Raw genomic sequence first — 25,545 nt, forward strand, 5'->3', positions numbered from 1 at the left:
TACCTTTAAGGGGTTTTATAAAACGTACATAAAAACATAAAATGCAGCAGATCCTGTGGAGACTGACCGTCGCAACCACAGGGAGCTGGCACTTGACCTCTACTGCAACGCTTGGGCCTAGCTAATAGGCGGTGAAAAAGGTCCATCCGAACCCTAGTTAGTAAGAACCTCTCATGTATTGATAAAAAACCCAAAAGATAAGGTTCCGTTGTCGGGGTTGTTTTGAGCATTAAAAACATATGAACACTTGATTTCAACAACTCCTGCTCATCCCTTTTCAATTTCCTTAAGGTTAAGAAGGCTACCCTAATTAATTCCACATCCTTCTTAACAATGGATTCAGGCTTAAAAAATAAATCAGCACACCCTACCCATTCAAGTCTACTTTTAATGTTATTAAGCCACGGAATTCGGGATGCGTTAACGAGGGACATACACTCTCTTAAAAATAGGTAGTAAAGAGTTAACTCTTCGTTCAGCCAACACTTCAACCAAAACAAAAGAGGGCGCAGAGTCAGGACATCACTTCGATAGGGGATCCCCACATCCTCACGGGCCACTAGATTAGATATTCCGTGCTGGATACAAAACAGGCGCTTCAAAAAGTCATTCTCAGCCACCTGGAGAGAATCCGCAGCAATGTTTCCCCAAATTTCACTTCCATAGCTAGCTATGGCCACGCTTTTGGCTTGATAAACTTTCAACATGGCTCCAATTGTTTTTTTCCCCTATTTTTGAGGCGAAATTAAATATTGCCGCATTCACCCGGGCCAGGTCCCCCCTTTTTCTCAAGAATAATTGCCCCCATTTTAGATGATCATCAAAGAGAATCCCTAGATAGGAAAAAACATTGGTGCAGGGGATTTTCGCAGGGCCAACACTGAATTGGAAACTTTTTTTGGGTCGTTGCCCCACTTGCATTATATAAGATTTAGAATTATTTATTGATATCCCGATCCGTCATAAATTTAGAGAATGCCTTTAATAAGGATTGCAAACCGAATGCAGTCCTAGTTAAAAGGGCGCCATCGTCCGCATAAAGCAAGACAGGGATGCCACGCCGCCCTACACATGGGTAATCTACCCCCGTGGCTCTTAATGCTGTATCCAGATCGTTAATATAGAAATTAAACAGAAATGGGGCCAAGATGCAACCTTGTCATACTCCCCTCTTTGTCTCCAGATCCCTAGTGACACATAAATCCTGACAAAACCTGACATTAGCTCTAGTTGACTTATCCAAATCCTCTAAAAAATTAACAATACTGTTATCCACCCCCATTGCCCTCATGGAGTGCCACAATTTAATCCTGTTTACCTAGTAAAATGCGGAGGACAAATCCATGAAGGCAAGGAAGACAGTGCCGGGGCGGGCAACCGTATATTTGCTCAATAACATAGATAAATTAAGACACTGGGTAACGGTTGAACGTCCCGACCGAAATCCAACCTGGACATCTGACAGGATCTTATGCTCCTCCGCCCAGGTAGATAATCTCTGCAGAATAATGTGTCCTACAACTTTAACTACTGAGTTAAGGAGGGAGATTGGCCTGTAGCACTGAGTGCTATTCCTGTCACCCTTCTTGAAAACAGGGACTATGGTGAAAGTGGCCCAGGACTGAGGACAACCGTTCTTTGCTGCTGCGTTAAACACAGCCACAAGTACCGGAGCCCAGAAGGAAGGGTCAGACTTAAACAGGTCCGATGGAATACCATCTTGACCCTGCGCTTTATTAGTGGAAAGCCTGGCAATGCCAGCCGCAACCTCACCTTGTTCAAAAATCATTTCAGGGACATTTATATCCCGACCTTCTTGGCGAGTGTGCTCCATAGGGCTGTCAAACATAGATTTAAAATGGAGCACCCATTCTTCCTCAGTGGTCTGGGAATCTAAAGCCCCCTCCCCCACTTCCCGCCCAAAAAGGGGGCGATTCACAATACTCCAGAATGTAGAACTGTTCTTGAGAGTAATCGTGAAAGGTCAGTTAAAGACGTTGCAATGGTGAAAAACCCTCAAAACACACACAGCACAACGGGGTTGAAATACGTCTAAAGACATATTGGAGGAAGATAAAGCCATATTTATTATGACTGGATATATGTCCAAATGACTGGCAAATAAACGTTTTAATAATTGACTACTCCAGTGTTATTCCCATCCAAGATCACTCTTTGGTTTAGTTTGAGAGCATTGTGACAAATAAAATCATACAGCTGCATCTATTATTGATAGAGACAACCTTTTGAATTATAAAAGCTAAGGAGGAAGCTGGCTATATATTTTTGGAATACAATTATATAACTGTTTTGTGGTGGTGGGTTGGTGAAAACAAACAAACTATGAACGCCATAAACTAGGAACACAATGGGCCTATTTACAATGCCGGTCGGAAAGCCTCCGACCGCTGGTCGGAGGCTTTTCGACTGACATTGTAGGTTTACTCTCCGACCGCTGTATCATAATGATGGTGGTCAGAGTTTAAACTGCCCGGGGATTTTCACTCAGTTCCGATGGGCTCAAGGAGCCCGTCGGCCAGTCGAAAAGGCCTCATAATCCCTAAAGGAATGCATTTCCGCCGTCGGGATTATGACGGCACTCTCTGACAGCAGTTCCATGTCTGCCTTTCTGAAATGGAACTGTTGTCGGAAAGTGTCTTTGGAGGGCCGCTGGCAGGGTCCCTCCCATCCTGGTTCCACGCATATGGCCCTGGGGTGTATCTATGGTGCCCCTCTTCAAATCCCTGCATTGTGTGGTAGGCACTGTGAGGCGTCTGCCACACAGTGCCGGGCTGTATAAAAACTTCAATTTTTCAATGGGAGCTTGTGCTGCTGGCGGTTTTGGCCTGCCACACATGCTCCCATAAAAAAAATGGAAGTTTGTGACTGCACCATGTGTGGTCGCAACCTAATTGTGGTGTTGAAACGCCGACCTGGGGTGAGGCGGTTCCTCATCGCAATATGTCGGTCTGAGCAACTCTGACCTACATCGTAATCAGGGCCTATACGTTATTGTACATATAATCAACCGATTTATTAATAACAGAAGACCACTTCAGAGAATCTTTATCTGGTGCGTGAGCATTGACATTACATTTGATTTAATCAAATAGATTGATGAAGGTGTGAAACAATACAATAAAAAAACATATGATGGTTGCATTAAGGAGGTTGTGCAAGGTCAGTTTTAATTTGAATAAAATAATTAAAGCCATTCTGTTTTTGGGTCAGCTGGCAAGCATTATTAAGGTCATAAATACTCTTTGGGCCTGATTTAGAGTTTTGCATAAGGTACTCTGATACAAATGTGGCAGATATCTCGTCCACCCCATTTCTAGAGCACTACAGGTAATGGGCTTGTAATAATGCAGACAAAATATCCATCATGCTTGTGAAAGAGTACGTACGCATCCTCCAAACTCTAAATAAGGCCCAATGTCTTTGAGTGTAATTTATTCACAGCTTGTACGAATCATATTCATCTATGTTATTGTCATACATACCAAAATGCCTCAGGCCTGTTCCATTTTTTTTTCTGTTTTCATCAAAGTAATTGTCAATAAAGTGCTTTTTGTGCTTTAAGTACTTTGGGGCATAGTAGAAAAAACGGCGCTAAAATTATCACCGCTTTAGCGGCAGGAAACTGCCACTAAAGCGGCGATAATGGGCTTGATAATATGCCCTTGAGAATTCCCATGGAAGCCCAGGTTCACACCAGAACATGGGCTTCTATTGGAATTATCAAGGGCATATTATCACGCCCTTTATCGCAGCATTATCGCCGCATTAGCGGCAGTTTTCTGCCGCTATAGCGGCGATAATTTTAACGCCGTTCTTGATAATATGCCCCCAAATAATTAAAAAAAACTGAGGCTTTGTCGTGCAATCTCTTCCTATTCCTGGAATTTTTGTAGGGTTTATGCCTGCACCTGATTCACCACTACTCCCTTTTAATGGGAAGTTTTCTAACAAGACCGTACGAATGCTTTTGAGTAGAATGTGAAATCAGTGTGGCCGATTCACAAAGGCGTTTATGAGTACGAAAAGTATTACTATTTCCTATAATACTCATAGATTCCTTTATGAACTGGACCCAATAGACCCAACTCTCTACTAGTAAAAGGGCAAAGTGGCCTTTCACTTGCACTAATTGCATACAAATATTCCCATTTTAAATGTTTTGGGCACATTTTCAAAGGCCTTTGAGAGTATGTAAAGTGGTACACAGGAGTACTACTACCCAAACTCATAAAAGCTTTTGTGAATCAGCCCCAGGGTTCAAAAACATATTTAGCAAAATATAACCACAAAAAATGTCCACCTTCAAAAATATCTCCTACAAATATGCTGACGTGCAATGGTGATAGAGTATCATTACTGTCAATAAAATAGCCCGCCCACCAGATTTAGAAGAGGGTGGCTCATAATTTGGTGACAGTGGGGGCTATGCTGACTTGGCCAAACTTCTCAAACAGCCAGACTTAGGGCTTCCTTACGACATCACTGTAGTCGGGGTGGCAGTCCAACAGCTGCCGCAATGTGGGACCGCCCCCAGTATTACAACTGCAGCAGTTGGACCACTGCGAAACCCCCGCAGCCACCAGGGAACCGCATTCCCTGGTGGCCCCACAGTGGTCTGATGGCTGCAATATGCTTGGTGGTGCCCTGAGCCACCACCAAGCATATTAAAACTTTCCTCATTGCCAGCAGTGTCATGGAGGTTCTTCTTCCATATTACTGCTGGCGGTGAGGAAAGAAAGAAGGCCCTTCAGGACCCCCTCTTGCCATTGTGCACGGACCTATATCCAGGAGGCTCATGGTGTGCCTGCTGTCAAAATGAACTCCCCGATCCAGTACGGCATGGACTTTACAGCCCATGCCGTACTGGAACGCGCTGTGGCTGGCCACGGCACTGCCTTTCTAAGGCTCTCCTATGAGCCTTTGAAAAGCAGTGCCATGGGCCAGCCAACGCAGGACCGCCTGCTGGTTTTTCACTCATACACAGGTGGGCGGTGTGGGTGAAGCGGGGCGGCAGCATGGACCGCCAAGGTCATAATCAGTACCCAGAGGAAGGACCATCAGAGGATTGGCTATATGTCCGCCTGCCCATTTTAGATGGGAGAACATATGACTGTTTTACTGCCTCCCACAGCCAGGAATGGTCTGGCTGTCGGAGGTAGTAAAAACAAAACAAATGCCCACCCTTGCCATAAGAGATGACGCCCCTGGAGATGGGGGCATTGTTTTGTTTTATTTTCGAAAACAAAATCCTACTTTTGGGTTTTGTTTTTGAAAATAAAAAACATTTAAAAAAATCTGTGCAACCTTGCTGTATATGGCTGTGCCATGTTTGACCGAGCCATACGTCAAAGTTACAAGACATTCACCTCAGCTGCTTTTGGTAAATAATCCTGTGTATATTCTAAAGGCCTGCTTTCTTTCTTAATCTCACACAGCCCAGTTGAATCCTGTTCAACCATGTCTCAGATGCAGTTCCTCTCTAGGGATGGACTACCTCGATTGGCCTACCACAAGCTTGCTGGTTGTGGCCCTGGCATCATATACCTACCTGGGTACAAGTCTGATATGAACACCGAGAAATGTCTGGCTTTAGAGAAATACTGCTGCTCAATTGGGCGTGCCTTTGTCAGGTATTTATGCTTCCCCAAGGTTATTATAATCTCTATTTCTTTCATTGATTGATGAAAACTACCCATACTTTTATTCTGAGAGTTTCTCTATTTATATTGTATTGCCTTTCTTTTATTTGGAGCATTTCACTGGAATTACCCTTCCTTTTCCCAAACTGTTTCTTTTTTTAAGTTCAATAAAAGTTTATTGATCATAATATAAGGTATGCATACAGAATACAACAACAAAAAAATTGAAAAAAAAATTGTGGGGGAAAACGGAAGGGGGGAGAGGGGAGGCATAGGAAGAAAGATCAAAATACATTGTAGAATTGAAGGAACAACAATAAGCTTATCATGGGCATTAAAAAGAAAAAAGAAAGGGTATAGTAGTTACACAATAAAAGTAAATGCAAATGAGGTTATGCAGATAATTATGTTAACAAAGAAAGGGGAATGAAAAAGGGCATCAAGGGGGTTTGGAAACTTCCTGCTGAGCAGGTCGCGGGCAAAAGGAGCGAGTTGTACAACTATCCAAATACAACGTAACAGGAAGCCATAAATCTGCACGTTTAGCTGCCAACTGGGCAGGGAAAACAAAAGCAGTATCGAGCCTATGATCGTGACAAACATTATACCACCATGCTTTGAAAGTAATGGTAGAGGAAGACTTCCAGTTAATAGTAATTTGTTGAAGTGCAGCAGCCAGTAGTAAATCAACAACACGAACATAGAGATCAGCCTCGTCCCAACAAGGAGAAAGACTTCCCAAAAAGACATGGGTGGGAGAGAAGGGAATACAAGTGTGAAAAATAACATTAATTTGTTCCCAAACCTGTAACCAAAAGGCATGTACATACTTGCAGAGGAACAACATGTGAAACAGAGTGGCATTGGGTAAGGAGCAAGACCAACATATATCTGGGGTGGCAGGGAATCGCTTCTGTATGGTAGAAGGAGTCAGAAGCAGTCGGTTATATATGAAAAATATAGATTGCGTCAAGGACGCCGCCCTGGAGGTTTTGCGAACTTTTGTCCAAATCTTGTCCCATAGAGATACTGGCCATGATACAGAAAGATCATTTTCCCATTGCTCCTCCGCCTTGGATTTGGGCCTAGGGAGTGTACGTGCATGAAGGTGCTTGTAAATAACAGAAGCTTTAGGAAGAGCTTGTAGGATAGATTGAAGTTGGAGAGGTGGGTCAGGTAAAGTAGGAGAGGGGGTCGCCTGCAAGAGTCTCGTATAAACCTCCATAACCGCTACTTTGAGGAGAAGATATTTGGAGGCAAAGGAGGAGGGCAAATCAAAGGTGGAACATAGGGTGTGGAAAGGCAGAAAGGTGGATTGTGAGAAGAGCTGCGATATCCAGAGCAAACCCTTGGATCCCCAAGATTTCCAGTAAAAGGGTTTGCCTCGGATTAAAAAGTATTTATTATGCCAAATAGTGGATGAGAGGAAATCAGCAACATTCGCAGGGGGGGGGAGGGTTAGAGGAGAAGAAGAGTTTGACAGTGAATTTATGACTGAGAGTAGGAATGGAGGAGGGTTTACGTGAAAAAGAGATAAATTCAGCAAAGAAGAAAGGGGAGAGGAAGAGGCGCTCAACCTTGGTCCACAGAGGGCAAGGGGAAACAGGGTCCTGTAACCAAAAGGAAGCTTGACGCAGCAAAAAAGCCTTATGGTAAGTCGAAAAGTCTGGAAAATTAACTCCCCCTTCAGAAGCGGGGCGAATGAGCCTAGCAAGGGACATTCTGGGTTTTTTGTAATGCCATAAAAAGGAGGACAAGACTGAATTAATTTTCTTGAAAAATTTAGCTGGGATAGAAACAGGGATATTGGAGAGTGTGTATAGAACAATGGGGGATAGCATCATTTTAATGGTATCCATACGACCCCACCAAGACAAGTAAAGAGGATGCCACCTGGCTGTGAGGTCGGATATTTTCTGAGTGCACTTAGTAAGGTAGAGGGAAACAGTGTCAGGAATGGAAGGGGTAATGTGCAGTCCTAAATACTTAATGTGGGAAGGGCTCCAAGTAAAATTGGAGGCGCTGAAGTCAGGCTTAAAGGTGAATTTCATCAGGGGAAGGATCTCACATTTATCATTGTTGAGTCTATAACCAGAGATTGAGGAATAATGCTGTACTTCCTCCAGCAAAGCAGGAATGGAGACTGTGGGATTCGAGATGAAGAGTAAAATATCATCTGCGTAGGCAGCAAGTTTAGTGGAGGATTCCGCGGTCTGAAAGCCATGAATGTCGGGGTTCTGGCGTAGTCTGGACAAGAAAGGTTCTAAAGCAAGATTGAAAAGAAAAGGCGAGAGGGGGCATCCTTGGCGAACTCCTCTGCCAAGGTCAAAATAGGGGGAAATTTGACCATTAGCATAAACTGCAGCCCGCGGGTGAGAATACAACAATGAAACTAGGGAAGTAAATTTAGGTCCAAACCCGAAGCAGCCGAGGGTATAGAAGAGATAAGGCCATTCAACCCTATCAAATGCCTTCTCAGCATCCAGGGCTATTGCCGCAAGGGAATGTTGGAAATGGGATAATTTTGATAATATGTTAAATAAGAGCCTGTTGTTGTCAGTAATGTAACGACCTTTAACAAAGCCGGATTGTTCTTCTCCTAAGAGGTCAGGAAGCAAATGATCCAGCCTTATCGCCAGTGACTTGGCGAAGATTTTGTAATCAATATTAACAAGGGAGGTGGGTCTGTAGTTTTTACAATGTTGCACATCTTTTCCGGGTTTGGGTATTAAACAGAAGGACCCTGAGGAGGCACCTAAGTCAGCAAAGGAATGAAGAAGGGAGTGCAGCTTCGGAATCAATAACTTAGAAAAATGAAGGTAAAACTCAACGGTAAAACCGTCTGGGCCAGGAGCTTTATTAAGTTGAAGATGTTGGAGCGCAGTGAGCAATTCTTTCTGTGAGATGTCCGTCTCCAAAGAGGAAAGATCAAGAGGGAAATGTGCAGGTGTTTGAATAGTTGAGAAGAAATGTGTGAGAGAATGAGGAGAGGGTTGGGTGTCAGAAGTGTATAAGGTCTCATAGAAGTGGGAGAATGTAGCCAGAATGTCCACATCTTTGTGTTGTAAGTGTGCATTTGTGTCATAGACAGATTCAATAGTCATCTTGTTATGCTTGACCTTCAGGTAATTGGCAAGGATTTTCCCAGCTTTATTCCTGCCATCGTAGAACTTAGCACTTGACTTAAGTAAATATAAAGAAGCATCCTCAGTAGACTTCTCATTAAATTTAAGCTTAGCAGCGACCAGAGCTGTCAGACTGTCGTTAGAATGCGAGGTGAAATAGGCGTGTTCCAATCGCTTAATGTCAAGAAGGAGGGTTTTAGCGAATTGGCAAGCAGTCCTGCGTTTCTTTGCGACATAAGAAATAATGAAGTCGCGCGCAGCTGCCTTGAAAGCGTCCCATACAGTGTGCTTCGAAATGGGTGGGACATCATTAAACAGAAAAAACTCATAAAAAAAGGCAGTGAAGGAGGAGCCAAGATGGCGACCGAGATGGCTGCGTAACCGCTCGGTTCCGTGAGCCTTCTCACCCCGCGCATACATCCTGGCACTTATCCTGGGCCGTAACGGAGTATTTATGTAGGCGAAGGATAACTTTCACTTACCGTTCGCTCCCGAGGCTCCTGCTTGCTGCTGACCCGTTGAAATGTCCCCGAATGCTTTGCGGCCTTCCCGGCGCTGGGACCGGGGTCTTGAGTGCGAAGAGCGGCCGATGGGGAGGAGTCGGCCGGAGGGAACCGAAGACCTGATGGCCGATGGCGACAGTGCCGACCCAGCCCACCGAGAGGAGCACCATCTGGGGAGTGCGATACAGCTGCGTTGAGGGGCGTGCATGGTACTTGGCCCCCATTCCGGTGTTGTGTCCGGGCACACTAACGACTTTTTTCCCGGAGTCAACGTGCGGCCCCCGGGGAGGGGCGGAGTTTTTAGCCTTTTGGTGACTCTCCGCTGAGAACCCTGCCTTGACTTTTGAGATTCCCGCTGTGAATCCTGTCCCTCCCTGGTGTGGGGCCCGATCCCGAGGTGAGGTGGAGAAGGACGAGGCCGGATCAGCTAAGATGGCGGATAGCACCCTCTTACGTACACCTCATCCGGGCAGAGAAGCCGTTGTGCGGGAGAGTCCTGGGGTCTGGCGCCACGAGAAAGAGCCCACGTCCAGAGATGTATTGGCTGCATTAACAACTCTGCATATGACCCTGATCCGGGACGCTCGGGATCTGGGAAGAAGGATGGCCGCCATTGTTGTCCCGCCGCTCCACATGGGCATGGTTCAATCTCAAGGAAGTGCCGATGTGCCCGCTTCTGCGTCAGTGATGAATTTTCCAGCTGCGCCTACGTTCGTGGAGACGCCGATAGACCAGATCCCTGATACCGCTTTGGATTGCCCTGTTGTATGTGTGAGTGACTCGTCGGGGCCCTTATCTGTGCGGCGGCTGAAGAAACAACAACGATCCGTAGTTTGGGCTGCCCCGGCGGCGTTTCAACGATTACCGGATTGTGTGACCCTCTCTTCCTGGCTGGTGAGACTGTATTCGGACTGGGGGATGTTTCCGGTATCGATACTGACACAGATGGATTTCCGCCAACCGTATTCGGCTGGGTTTTGGGGGCTACAGTCCCAGGGCGTAATGGCGCTGCCCGGTCCGCCCGGATCAGTTGGACCCATCACACTGCTCTGTATGCCGACTGCTGAATGGCTGCATGTGGGTACTATTGATAGGAAAGGCCAGGGGTGAGACCGTATAGGACATAGTGGAACGCATTGTTGGCTGACGGTGACTAGAGGGACATTCAACGGGGATGTCATTGATTGAATTGATAATTATTGCTGGCTGTGGCTATACTGACCGTGCTTTTATGATGGTAATTGTGCGCGATGGGTGGGGGGGGCCGGGTGGTTTGATCGAGGGCCCTTCTCCTCATTTTTTCCTTCTTTTTCCTTTTTCTATTATTCTATATTTCTGGTTCTCATTTAGGGCGATAGGCACGCTGCTGGGGGGGGGGGGTAGGCCGTAGCCTTCTGCAGGGGTGCAGGGTGGGGGGTAGGGGTTGTTTATTTGTTCTTTCTTTGTCTCTATGGCCCTTTGTCTTCTTTTCTTTTCGGTGTCGTCGTTTTTCATGTTTCCTACGGTCTGTTTTGTTTTAAGGGCTGGGTGCTGTTCGACAAGGCCTGTATGTGCTGTTTACATTTATCCTGACTCGTATGCCTTGCCCCCATGTCTTTAAGTGTTTTCGCACTCTTTGCAGATTTCTGTTTCATGTTGCTACTGTAGGACCATGTATGACCGTATGGCAACTATTCTGATATTTTTCATTTTTGATTTTTTCTTCACTGTAAAATGAACCCTCTTGAATCCTGATTGTCACGCTGTACGCTTGAATATGAGTTATATCCTGGATGCTTATCTGACCCCGACTTATGGGCTGCTGTATCTTTTTATATTGCTTTGCTGATCTTTCGGATTGCCTAGCGGCCGGCCGGGATGGTTGTAGGCCCATGCTTGTATTTATGTGAAGTGCTAATAAAGGTTCTAAAAAAAAAAAAAAAAAAGGCAGTGAAGGAGGTGGAAAACTTGGGATCCAAGAGGAGGATATTGTTAAAACGCCATCTCCTGGGCCCGCCAACTGTAGGAGGCACACCAAGGCTGACTACAACAGGGGCATGATCCGAGAGAAGAATTGGACCGATTTCCGCTGCATGAAGCGTTTGAGCAAGATCATGGGAAACAAAAATGTAGTCAAGCTGTGATTGGGAACGATGACAAGGTGAGTAAAAAGTAAACTCCTGCACAGTCGGATTGCAGAGTCACCAGGAGTCAACAAGCTTATGTTGGGATATAGCTTGAGTAAAAAGTGTGTGCGATTTAGTGGGGACATAGGTGGCATCAGATTTCCTATCATGAAACGGATCAAGAGGTTGATTACAATCCCCTGCAAGGATGAAATTGTCATCCATGAATTGGGTGATGCGTGGAGAGAACTCAGCCCAAAAAAGGGGTTCACCATTGGTGGGGCCATAAACATTAAGAAGAGAGATTGGAACACCTCTAAGTGACAGTCTGACATGCGTCCATCTGCCATCATTATCAGATTCTTGGGAAATGATTGTGAAAGGGAGAGACCTGCGACAGAGAATTGCAACACCATTGCGTTTACCATCACCTTGCGAATAAAAAACTTCACCCACCCAACCTCGCTTAAGCTTGGCAGATTCTATGTCAGAAAGGTGAGTTTCCTGAAGAAACGCAATATCGACATTCAATTTGGCTAGGTGAGATAAAATGCGTTGACGCTTAATTGGGGAATTAATACCCTTGACATTCCAAGAAGTTAAATTCAAGGACATAACATGTACAGTAATACAATAAGTTCATAACAAATTAAACCAAGGTCGAAACCCATGAATGATAACAAATTAAAAGAAAAGAAACACACAATGAAAAGTAAGAGAGGGGAGAGAAGGAAGAAATTAACGAGAAGAAAATAGTGTGCATAAGAAGGAGTAAAATAGAAATGAGAGAAGAATGCAGGAAGGTAAGAAGGAGAGGAAAAAGAAAATAAAGAAAGGTACAACCTGAAAGGAAAATTTTATGATTATTGCACAAGCAAGAAAATTGAAGCACACAAGAAGGGTAAAGGAACATAAGAAAACGAAGAAAGCGGAAAAAACAAAGGATGAACAAGAGGACGAGACGAGAAGGAGTCGGGGGGGGGAAGGAATCACAGAGGTAAGGCAACACATCCAAGGATGGCTGGGCGGGGATCCAGGGAGACATCATCAAACGGGGAAAGGATCCTGTGAAGGCAAGGAGGGGAGATAAAAGAGAAACATTACAAATCTATATCAAGAGAGAGCAAACAATCAACAACTGTGTAAACAAAAATGAGTAACAGTCGAGAGAACAATGTGTACGCGGACAAGAGAAAAACCAAAATAGTGAAAGTTCTTCAAGAACAAAGGAGGAGAGTTGTAGCAACAAAACGGAGAAACTGTTTAAAGATCTAGGAAAACAAATTGCAGTGACAATAAGAAACACAGCTACTGGTCAACCAAGAGCAGAGGAAGAGGGTCCAGATGAATCCATGGCAGAGGCCTTATGTGCATTGATGAAACTCTGAAGGCGTACAGGATCTTCATACGTGGTAGTATTATTATTGTAGGTGACCTTGAACAAACAGGAATGATATAAACCATAGCTCGCTCCCATCTCACGAAGGTCCGCTCTCAAGTTCAGGAAAGCCTTACGGCGGTTAGCAGTGGCCTTAGCATAGTCCTGAGCAAAAAACAGGGAAGAACCAGACTAGGACAGTGTTGGAGAGGACTTGGCAGCCGACAAGACCTTCAGGAGATCAGTATACTCCAAAAAATAGAGAATGACACCCCTGGGCTTCTGCGAGGGGGAAGTTGAAGAAGGTGGTCGCCCCAATCGGTGTGCACGTTGGATGTTAAGAGATTGAGAGGACATTTGGCCTATTGAAGAGCCGTTTCCGCATACTGAACAAGACTGGCGGGGCCATCAAATACACACCTGAGGTCTGCTGCCGCATCGTGGCCGTGTGTGCAATACTCCACAATATTGCTACCAAGCGCAGAATACCAGTGGAGATATCTGGCAGTGAGTCGGAAGGGGACAACCGCCCGCCTCCACATGTGCGTCAGGCACGCGGGGAAAATCCTGCTGAAGGACACGGCGCCGCAACCACATCACTATTAACTGTTTCTAGTGCACCCATTCCCCTCACAAAACACTGCACTCATGCATGACTAATGTAATAATGACATGAGTGTGAATCAAGTCAGACCATTAATGTTTATTGTTCATGCACAATAAATTGGCCTTTACTCATACTAGTGTCTCATGAAGAGAGTATTACTCCATACCTCCCCATGCTGGGGTAGTGGGCTTGCAGGGGTGTACTGCATGGCCTCCCTGAGTGAGTCAGAGTTGTCAGTGTCGGTTACGACGAGACGCCCCAAGTCGTCTATCTGTGTCCTGAGGGACGGTGTTGGCCCTAGTTGGTGCTGTTGCCCTGCTGCTGCGGCGTCTTACAGGCATCGGTGGTAAGGATGCGCTGCCGATAGTTGACGCTACCTCGCTCACGTCGTCAGGCCCCTCTGCTTCTCCATGGGCAGTGGACTGGCTGCCGAGCACTGCTGCTGTAAGCAGATCCAGTGACCTGGCCACATCCTGGCAACACTGCACCATCTAGCCCTGCATGGCAAGTGACCTGCGTGCCAGCTGTGATGTAGCATTCCCAACTACATGGTTTGACCGGGTGTAGGCGATAGGCGGGCAAGTAGTTGGCGGTGGCGGCGGCGGGTCATGTCCTGCTGGGCTACCAGCAGCTGGCTGTTCTCTCTTACAGCAGCGGTCATCTGGGTAATATTGTCGCTTGTCTTCTGCAGCTGGGTGTGAATTGCTGCCAGGTGACGCGCCTGTGTACGGTGCACCGCCAGCATGCAGCGTTCAATGTGCTGTCCAGGATCAGGCAGTAGGAGCGCCCTGGCCGTGCCTGCTGAGCCCTGACGCTGCTGGCGCCTCAGTGCGCTGGTGTGTGATCTGGCTCCAGCAGTGCGCCTCGTCTGCCTCCTAGGCGCTGGTGGTGGGGCCTGTACCGGTGGGGCCTGTACCACTGCTGTGGCTGTTTGTTGGGGTGTGGGCTGCACACCTGTGGCTGCAGGGGTGGCCCTGTCCGCACGGGGTGGTGGTGGTGGAATGACTGCTGGTGGCTGTGAAGGGCCGGGTCGGTGGTTGGACTGGCCCTCACCCTCAGTGTCGTCCTGTGTCTCGGCAATGTGCAGGGCCTCGCTATCCGTGCTGGGCTGATCAACTGCACCTGTAATGTGAAAGGGTGCATGATTAATGTTTTTTATCTTGCACAAGCTATGTTGATACATGCATGCAGGCTTGCTTTCCCTGACTGGGTTTTTGATTTACTTTGCATTTACAGCTCTGGCTGTGTTCAGCTGACTGGGGGTATAAGATTTGACTACGTCTACCACAATGCATTGGGGCATTTCAGGTGTGCATGGGCTGCATTGTTGGGGATGTCATATTGCTAGCTCAGGAGTCATGGGCATTGTTGGGGGACAGGGTCGCAGTCGCATGGCACTTACCTTCAGATTGTTGGCTGGGTCGAGACGAGTCCAGCTGCATGACCCCCACGCAGGCTGCTGGTGCAATGGTGTCCTCTATCAGGTCCTCCAATGGGGTGTTCGGTGTGGCTACAGGTTCCCCTCCACCGGTGGCCAGTCGCTCCCCAAGCCTCTCGGCAATTCGCTCCTTAGACCGACCTCTCAGGTCGTACCAGCGCTTTTTGAGCTCATCAATTGACCGCTGGGTCACCTCAACCGAATTGACTTTAGCGCGGATTCGCTGCCAGATCCTGCGCTTATCTTGCTCTGGCACCCTCCTGGAGTCTTTGCCAAAGAGCCGGGCATAGTCCTTGGAGACCCCCTCAATCAGATGCTCCAGTTCAGCTTCTGAAAACTTTAGTTTTCGCTTCCTCTCCTGCCCACTGCTCCGTGCTGCATCCTGACATCTTGGTGAAATATTTTCCTGCTGGGGTGCAGCACAGTGTGAGGTTAGCAGCTCTTCAGTATCCAGCTCCCAATCGCTGGCTCTGTGTTCTGTTTGTGCGTGGGGTAAGCCTACTTCCTGGTTGTGATGTCATCAGTGGGCTCGAAATGCGACTTCCCGTTTTTGCGATCTCGCAGTTAGCGAGATCGCAAATTGCGATATCGCTAATTGCGAGGTCGCAATTTCTACATGGAAAAATGCCGATTCTGCGATTAAATAGCGATTGTGGCAAGATCGCAATCGGAAATTGCGATCGATTGCGATTCGCATTTTTGTATCGCTTTTCTACATGAATGCCAATCTGCGATTTTCAAATTGCGAATCGCAATTTTTCGCTATTTGCTAATCGCAGATTGGCACCTTCATGAATCTGGCTGTTAGAAACAGGTATTCTGAATAAGCAAAAAGTAGTAAACTTACTCAAAATTGTAAATTACTCAAAAGTGTAAGTTACCTTTGTTAATCAGGCCTCTAGTCTAGTGCCTGGATAGGATTTACAAGGATGCTATGATTAGATGTATCAATCAGAACCTGGTAGTCATGTATTCTAATGATTAATTGAACTCAATCCAAACGTTCAAAGAAAAAAAGTGTCAACTGTGTTTTGGCTCACAATAACACATTTCATCTATAGCATCTTCAGAAAGGCTAGGAACAAAGGGCCTCATTACAAGAAAATGATGCAGAGCTGTCCCGCAAGCCAATTAGCTGCACCATGCTGTGCCATTTTAAAAGCACAGGGATGCATATTATTATCAACACCACGATGCATCCCTGTGCTTTCCGCTGCGCTGGTGCACAATTGTCTGCCATTCGCCAGCGCAGGCACTTTTGCGTCATTTTGCAAGGGTGCCTGCGCTGAAGATTGTTTTTGTGCAGGAAGGGACACCTTCCTGCACAAAAATATTAATTCATGGCATTTTCATTTTTCTATGGGTGCTGCACAATGCAGCACTCATAGAAAGAGGAAAATACAAGGAGAAATAAAAGAATTACTCCTCGTTGCGCCATCCCCTGGGGAGGTGTAGGAATCTGACGCATTCTTAGGTTTACGATTCGTTTTAAATGTGGGAATACTTCAGATTCCAAGGGTGTAGCATGGGAACACCCACAGCAACACCCATGGAATGCCCCTTTCAACAAGTGTTCTGCAAGAAAGGGGCGCATATTTACAAGGCCATGAAAAGCCATGCGGGATGGCTTTGCGTGACCAGGTAAATATACTGCCACACACTGCACCTCCTGAGCATCAAAAAAGTGGTGCTCTGGCGGCGCAAAAGTGCCGCTAGGTCCTCGTAAATGAGGCCGAAAGTTGTAACTCAAGACAGGCCATTAAGTTACTGGTTTTCCATTGACACCATGGAGAAAAAAAAGCCCAGTTTTCAGGCTATATCTTCTCCTCAAACGGATTATGCAAACAAATGTTATGTTGCCTAGATGGCTGATATCTGTTTTTGCACTGAAATGTAGTGGTGGCAACTGGCAAGCTGTATGACAGCTGAAAAAAGTCAGAAAATATTTTCAATGTATGTTGCAGCTGTTGGAGTTTTTGATCTGAAATGTATACATGTGATAGAATGAGGAATAATTCTAAATCAAATAGTTTAGCATCATAGTTAAAATGTCATGGTCTCCAAATTCATTCGTCATGAGGGTGCACTAAAATGCACAGCTGTTATGTTAAAGTATGGTCGCCCAAGTAAGAGACTGAAAGGTCACACAATCACTGGGCACAAGATTGCCAACATTTGGTGTGAGGACTTAATTTTTCATATACTTTCATATTGTTTTGTGTCAATCAGAAATTTCGAATTTGTTTTTATTTCTGGGTACAGGGCGCAAAAACCTTAGCATTATTGCATATTTGAACATGTTTTAAATGCATTGCCCTTTTGTTAGCCCATCATGTACAATCCACATTTAGCCTATTCTTCTAGTTAGCATAGTCTCGTTCTGAAGTTGGCAACGAAGCAAGAACTGAAGTTTTACCCTAGCTTACTTTTTATCCCTCGTCAAAGTCTTCTCGTATTCTTCCCAGGAGAAGAACCAGACACCTGCTCTGTAGTGTCCACCTCTAGTTTTAGTTGTATTACAAGTTCTTTCCTCCACTATTTGCACTGAGAGAAAAGTATATCAATGTAACGCTGCAATGTATAGACTTTATCATGACAGGCTCAAACTGACCGGTTAAAATGGCAATGTGCTTTTAAAATATTTTGGTGCTTGCTGGCTATTTTTTCACTAAACTTGTAGGACTTCTAAGAGCTTTACTAAGTGTCTGTTTTCTTCCATTGGTGTGTTAATGCTTGCTAGAAATGGCTGACCAGCAATTCCCTCAGCTGGACCTACAACCATGCAAACTGATATGGTCTACCACAAGACTGGACTTGGGAAATCACAGGACCTTCAGCCAGAGGGAAGGAGGAATGCTGTGCCATGAGATTCAGAATATCACAGAGGACATTCATAAAGTGGGAGAGCGTTTTGGAATATTTCTTGAATTGTTTCAACACATCAGCGTTACTTCACAATCCAATTATTGTAATAAAACAATGCTGCCTAGTCTTGCTTTCTACCAGCTGTGCCATTCTACAACTGTCAAAGCAATACAAAAGGGGCTGTAATGCCAGAAATCGGTCCTAGGACGCTTGAATCCGGTCCAGGGAAGGCACGGCTTGGCAGTTCGGGCTGGACTGTTCCCATGAGGCACAGGGTCAGACTGATTTGCATATGGCCATGTCTGAACTGGGGTGGCAGAGTGGGCTAAAGAACGGTGATGGATTAAACTCAGATCTGTTGACTGGGTGTGAGTGTTTGATTGGTTCAGATGCTCCGTCCATCACCACCCCTTTTGTACCACTTTTTTCGCCATAAGTTGGCAGGCTAAGCTCAGACGTGAGTCCCTTGCTCACTTTGCCACTGGATTCAAGCAAGCCGGGCTGAAGATGGCTGAAATGCCAGAAACCGGTCCTCGGAAGCTTGTTTCCGGTCCAGGGAAGGCACAGCTTGGCAGTTCGGGCTGGACTGTTCCCATGAGGAACAGGGTCAGACTGATATGCATATGGCCATGTCTGAACTGGGGTGGCAGAGTGGGCTAAAGAACGGTGATGGATTTAACCCAGATCTGTTGACTGGGTGTGAGTGTTTGATTGGTTCAGATGCTCCGTCCATCACCACCCCCTTTTGTACCATTCTACAACTGTCAACAAACTAAAAGTCTAGAGCAGGAATCGGGAAAACACATACTAAACAATTGAATAATGACAATAGCTCTACTCACTTGCTTGCTGTGGGTCTGTCTACCGGGGCAGATTAGCTTGCAGCTCTCATCTCAAAGCTGCCACTGAAAACAACCATAGGCTAAGCAACCGCAATGGCGGTCGACACAGATGAGTGGTGAAGCAGGTGGAGGGGACTGGGGGGAGCACGTGGGAGGGGGATTAAAATTAATTAAAAAAATAAGACTTACCTGGTGATGTCGGCCATCTCAGTTCCTGGTCCCAGCAGTCCCTGGGACAGCATCATGGACTCCCCATTGAATTCCCGTGCTGCTCTGAAGCATGAGAGCAGCGTTTGGATTGGCCAAAGGGGGCTGGATTAATAGTCACTCAGGCACAGGGAGTCTGTGCTGTTTCTCCAACGTGCTCTGGAATAAAGCATGTTTGGAGAAACATAAGGGTACAATGCCAGTTTGCCCGCCTGAGAAGCACGCCAAACTGACATGCGCACTTAAAAGTGCACATCTACCACTCCTCCTCCCACCTCCCATAGTCCAGCCCGCCCCTCCCTGCAAACGCTGGCTTAGAGCAAGCAGCTGAAAAATTCAACAATAGTAAAATATTGTTTTATTTTTCAGCTGCTGTCTCTGAACCAGTCGGGCAAAGCTCCTCTACCAATGCGGAGGAACCGCAGCTGAGCTACTTTCTCATTTGTCCGAAACATGATAAAGCTTAAAAGATGTGTCGCATTTAAGCAGTTATAATACCCTGAACTCATGAGCTATGTTTAGAGAATTTCATATTTCCTAAAGGATGATCTACTAACTCACAGCACGGGCACACCATTCGTAAAATAGCATCAGTGGTTCCTTGGCATCTCCTTACTCTGCCTGGAACTTTCATTGTGAGGGTATTGACCCATATTCCCAAATAAACAATCACCTAATCAATAAATAAAGTGAGCAATTTCTCTCTTCTAATGCAGGTTTGATTATACGGGGTGTGGACAATCAGAAGGAAACTTTGAGGATTCCCTGTTCGGGGAGTGGAAAGATGACGTCTTAGCAGTGTTGGATGAACTCACCACTGGCCCGCAGGTATGGAATAGGGCTGTTTCAGCATGTGTGGCTCAATCACTGACAAACACTAACATTTACATGAGACTGAATCATTTTCAAGCTAATGTAAATGACAGATACAATTCTTGTAAGGACATAGAGGCAGGGATTATCCTTCATTACTGATTAGAGATACCAAAGTAACAAAAAAAAACATTAAAACATCGACTGGAAACTACATAACACTTGGTAGATATTAGAGCAATCAAGACAAAATCTATCCACAAAATGGCTCCACATCCTGTGATTGTTGGAGTATTTTATGTAATGTGCAGATGGCATTCTACTTGTCAAGCCTGATTTGGATCTTGGTGGACGGGTTACTCTGTCACAACGGTGATGGATATCCCGTCCGTCAAAATATAAATCCTGTAGGATATAATTGGGTTTATATTTTGTCGGACCGGATATCTGTCGACAATGCGTGCCGAACATGCAGTGGTTGGATCTTTGGAGGGTGTAGGCATCATAAGAGACGAAGCAAAGGCCCATGGAGTTGTGGAGTCGGGGTAGAGGCTGCTGGAATTTCAGAGCCTGCAGGAAGGGACTCCTTCATGTAAAGTAGCGCTAAATATCAACAGTACAGTCTGCTTACTGCCTCGAGCTGCACGTGGTCAGCGGATTGGGTCAGAAATCCTGGCTTCATCTTTTTCAGCATCTAAATTCGCCCCAAAGACGAGGGCAATCCCAGTGTTGGGGGATGGTATTAAGGCTCAGAATGGCCCACTAACATCACCTTTTCCTTAAAGAAGAAGAGGATTTCTGATTTCTTTGGTGCTTTTGGAGTTTTTGTGGAAACACTTTTTGGGAGATTGTTCCCTGTCAGGGGTCTTATCAAGGGGGAAATAGGATGCTTTCAATATACCTGTCGGTCTTGGCCAAAGATAATTTAGTTCTCAGCTCTCTGACAGCCTTCAGGTGCTTCAATGAAAATGCCACAGGGTCGTTTTCAGAGCCCCGGTACCACCTGCATATGTCATGCGGATCTGAGAGGGGCATCTTTTTGTGGCACATGCGACAAGATTTGAACCTCAAGATCTTAGGGGGATATATTTGACTTAGAGCATTGTTGAAAGCAGAAATATGTTTGATGATTTATTTTGTAGAAGAAGAGGTAAAGAAAAACATGCATTGTTAGTGTACCAATTGGTGCTTATAATCTGGGATTTAATTTAATCCAAATGGCTCCAGCCAGGCAGAGTCGTGGCTGGAGCCATTTGGCGCCACCTGGTAATGCTCAGGAGCTATTGCTGGGGAAAAGGTTTCTAGATCCAATCTGACTCCTGGAGAGTATTCATATGGCGAGAAATCTGCAGGAATAAGTATACAGTCAGAGTAATCGAACGTTAATGCACATCATCATACAAAAGAAGAAACGTTTTAAGAGATAAAAATAGTTTTTATCTTGGCGGCCACAAGCTGCAACGAAAGAGGAAAATATGCAGCCATTTTGTAGGCTGAAGTTGAGTCAATTTGTCTAGTTTTCACCATGGTTTCTGCAGTTTTCACTCCATGAATGTATGTGTGTTGTGGTTTAGTTGTTGCTGAGGCTGTTATATTTACTACTGAAGGATACAATGCATGATCCTAGCCTCTGGTCTCGTGCTGTTGTAGAATTGAGGCAGCTACTCACATATTTGTTCCTTTTTCAATTGTCTTTCTTTATCACCTCCAATTCGTATCCTCTCCTGTTCTTGTCATCTTCCTTCCCATCCTGTGCTATCTACAACTTCTTAATTGTCACTTCTCTGTTGTTGCAGTATTTCTCAGGGGCATGAGTTACAGGTTGCAATGGCCAATCACTAGGAGTCAATGTTCATAGAATGTTACTTCCTGTGATGTCATCATGGTGCAGAGGATCTGTCATGTCACTTTCCATGATGTCAAAAAGTGGGCGATCACAGTGCCTGTAAAATCACTTCTTATGAAGTCATCTTTCAATGGTCACGAAATCTCATTTACTGTGACGGTATTGGTGCGTTATGTGTGATATCACTTCCACTTTTCTCATTTTAGTAAAATGAGGTCATTGCAGTTCTCCTTATTTAGAGATGCTCGTTGGCAGCAGTATGGGTTCATGGCTAATGGTCTTAGTCACTTTGGAACGGCCACAGAGGGTTGCTGGACTGGCCTGCACTGGGACTGTTTTTGATCCCTTTGTGAACATGTATGAGTCCATGTCGGCAGAGGTAAGAACCGCATTTTTCACAGACCTCTTCACTGTACTGTCTGCATGTCAATTTTTATTTGCGATCAGAAATGGCTCAAAGGAGCCCTATTTTTAAACCAAGATGAGGTGTTGAACCTTGTTCTGCATTCTGTCCATCAATTGATCTTTTTGCATTTGTCACTCCGAGTGGGATTGGTATGCCCAGACGTTGGTCCCGTGCTGTCCATGCCACTGGAGTCAAGCTAGCCTGGCTGATGATGGGTGTTACCCACAAACAGGTATCAGGATGCTATTTTCCAGTCAGGGAGGACCTGGCCTGCCAGCTTGGGCTGGGCTGTTCCCATAGCCGCTTGACCGCGGCGTGAATTCTGCCATGGTGCGGCTGTTTAATTAGGTGGGCGGGGCCGTGTCGGCCAAAAGACGTGCGCAGCACTACGGAGGTTGTGCTCGCGACTGCCATTGGCTGACAGAAGCAGCTAAGGGGCTAGGGAGCAAAGTCAAGACTGATTTGCATATGGCTGGGTTCAAATTGGAATGGCATGGGGAGCAAAAAAAAAAGATGGATTAAGGCCCAGATCTCTGTACTGGGTGAATGTATGACATTGATCTGCATTCTGTCCATCAATTGTTCTTTTTGCAGTTGAACCTGGTATAACATCTTTAAATACGTAGAGAGAGTACACAAAATGTGCTGGGTGTATTTTTGAACTGTCAATCTTACTGTTAATGAAGTGTTTATGTTGTGATGTTCTCTGTTCTTCCTTAAATAACGTATTCAAAGATGACCCCTACTTAGTCTTTCTCACAAATGAAAGGTTCCTGCTAATGGCAAAAGGTATTTAAAAACCCCTGAGACCAGGTTTCCCACTAGGGTTGCCAGCAGTTCGTTTTTAAGTCTCGCCTGTCAATGCGCTTGCGCATTGAGCTTGCGAGAATATAGGGGCTTATCCACAGCTTAACCAAACTGGCGATTTCATGCTGTGCCCGTGAAAAGCAAGCTCAATGCGCAAGCGCATTGACCTAAAAAGCGCGTGCACATGAAAGCCAGCTATCTGCCGCCAGCAGCTTCACTTGAAAGGGATCATTTCACACTTTTCGCCTCAGGCATTTCTCCTCCCCTAATTTATTCACTGCCCACGGCCGGCCGGCCGGCCGTACTTTCACTTTGACGGCCGCCAGGCCGTCTCTCGCGTTTCTCCTCCCCCCTCCCAGTGTACTTTTATTTGTTTTACCTTGTTTTATTCTGACATTGATTGCATTGCGGCTTAACTTAATTCAAATATGGCATTGCATCGCGTCTTACCTATTATTTTAATCAGCAGCAGTCTCGTTTAAATGTGCCCTGATTCTGAGCATGCTTTTGGAGACGAGCACAATTACGCTTTATTTTACCTAAAACTATTCTGACATTGATTGCATCGCGGCTTAACTTATTTCAAATATGGCATTGCATCGCGTCTTACCTATTATTTCAATCAGCAGCAGTCTTGTTTAAATGTGCCCTGATTCTGAGCATGCTTTTGGAGACGAGCACAATTACGCTTTATTTTACCTAAAACAAGGAGGCTCTTTAATTTTTCTGATGACTTTCATTGTCTTCCGTCTGCCAGATCCGCCCTTGTTTTTTGTCGTGTTTATAAGATGACGCGCCTTGAGGCATGCAGGCAGAAGTACGGTAAATGAATACGGCGTGTTATTTCTTTTTTATTAGGCTTACCGCTGGCTTTGTCATGGACAAGTCAGCAGACCGGCCTGGGACTACCGTACAGAGAATTCCATAGCATAAAAAAAAACAGAGAACGGCTAATCTGTGATTTGTAACGATCAGTTGTGTTTAAAAAAAAAAAAATCAGATGGGTTTTTAGCACGCCCACACTCCCCATTGCTCAATTGCGTAATCAGTTTCCTTTGCTGCCTTCCAATTAGGCAGAAGTCACGATATGTCACTTCTTGTGGCTTATGTGGAGCACTGCTCGACTACAAATTAATTATACTTAATTTGTGTCCCTCCCATGCAATCGTAGTGATTGAGGTACTACTTTGTTTTTGAAGTCTATTACTAGGACACCATTTGTGGGTTTTTTGCCACTGCTAATGCATTGTAGTGATCGTGTTTTTTTTTTAAATCTTTGTGCAGGCTTTAAAAAATAAACGTTTTCACTTGTGTTTAATCTTTATCTTTAGCAGCAAACTCTTATGTTTTCTTGGGCCGGCGCCGTGTTTTTGCTTCACCCATCTTCCCCCTCGTTCATCCCGCCTACCCCAGTCAGTTTACCTACTGCTAAATTTGAAATGCTTGCAAATTCCTGCAAGAGCTGGGTGCAGCTTCTGTAAATAAAATAGTTATGAAGCTTGGCGGTTTGTTAAATCCAGTTTCTACCCATAAAGTAAAGAACGCCAGCTTCATAATTATGAGGAAATGTGCCGATCGTGTGGCAAACCCCTCCCCCTCTTTCTCTTTGGTCACTTATTGTTTGGAGAACATACCATATCTAACATAAAAGTAAACCATAGATTTGTACCAAAAACATCACGATAGCAGAGTTTCTATCTAAGGTGAGGACAGGCACTGTATACGTGCAGACAAATTACTCTCTGCAAAAGGCTAGCAAGAAACCCCGGGCTGCGTGACGTGTTTGTTCTCTGTTCAACCAGCAAGCACGCCCTACACAAGAAAACCGTAAAATAGCAACCAATATGAGTGTGCCAGCAAAGTATTTGTAAACGCATTAAAGAGCACACAGTGACACTAGTACTGCACTTTGTTCCCTGCTTTGTGCTTTTTTATTTTCTTTCTCGCATTTATTGTATCCACCCCCACTTCATCTTGTCTTCTCCCCCTGCCCTGCTTTCCACCCCTTCCCTATCCGCCGTTCTCTCCCTCTCTACTTCCCGCTTCGCTTCTCTCTCCCTTGTCTGCCTCCTCTTTTCTCTCAATGCCTCTCGTAGTCAGCCCTCCCTCCTGTACCCACCCCAATGTTCATTGTCCTCTCTCGTTTCTCACCCTGCCTTCCTCCCTCTTCACCCGCCCTTTATTTGACCTCTGGTCACCATTTCTCCTTCCTCCACCCCCTCTATTCATTTTCTTCTTATGTCATCCCTTCACTTTACTTCTTCTTGTCTTTTGCTAACCACCTCACACCTGATCATTTACTCTCTCCTCCAATCCTGCTTATTTGTTAATCGCCTACAATAAAGTCTCATTTTGTGGAAATCATCTAAAACATTTATTAAGGGTTGTAGGATATTTGGCCTGGTTAGTTTCTGATTTACAAATAACCATACATTTCTCAAAGGTTAGATGCTATAAAAGCATCTCCCTTCGTACACCTCATACTGCACATAATCTTCACAAAAGTTATTTACAAAAGTTTAAGCTATTGCCATTATAAATTACAATAACTTTTATTTAAGTATTAATTATTTAAAAAAATTAAAAGCAATTGTTATTTGTAATATCAATACATCTAAGTCACGTAAATACAACACATATTGCATTACAAAGGCTATAGATGTCACATCTGCGAAAGTTAAAAGTATTGGCATTGTAAATGACAAAGCTATTAATTTCGCTATTTTCAAAACCAACACAAAAATAAAAAAATTGTCATTTACAATACCAATAGCTTAAACTTTCCTAATGCGAGACCTATTGAATTGCAAACGCTTGTTTAAAGGCATGACCAGTATGTTTTTGTGTTCCGGCTGATTGCAAAAATCATCTTAAGTCAGTATTTTTCCCCTTATCAGTACATACTTCAAACGGTAAGCATTAGACAAAATTACTTTAAAATGT

At 45.1% G+C, this 25,545-nt stretch overlaps 1 protein-coding gene across 2 annotated transcripts in view; it reads left to right on the forward strand.

Annotated features, from left to right (window-relative positions):
• The window catches only part of LOC144823620 (palmitoyl-protein thioesterase ABHD10, mitochondrial-like), a 93,120-nt gene that overhangs the window by 42,225 nt on the left and 25,350 nt on the right, over positions 1-25,545 (forward strand). For both annotated transcript variants that reach the window (XM_078682291.1, XM_078682292.1), the window contains exons 2-4: positions 5,457-5,651; positions 19,447-19,558; positions 21,631-21,768. In XM_078682291.1, coding sequence (XP_078538417.1) covers positions 5,457-5,651; positions 19,447-19,558; positions 21,631-21,768 — 445 coding nt within the window. The remainder of the gene's footprint in view (positions 1-5,456; positions 5,652-19,446; positions 19,559-21,630; positions 21,769-25,545) is intronic.

The sequence above is a fragment of the Lissotriton helveticus genome, chromosome 3_1, assembly GCF_964261635.1.
Source record: "Lissotriton helveticus chromosome 3_1, aLisHel1.1, whole genome shotgun sequence".
Taxonomy (NCBI): domain Eukaryota; kingdom Metazoa; phylum Chordata; class Amphibia; order Caudata; family Salamandridae; genus Lissotriton; species Lissotriton helveticus.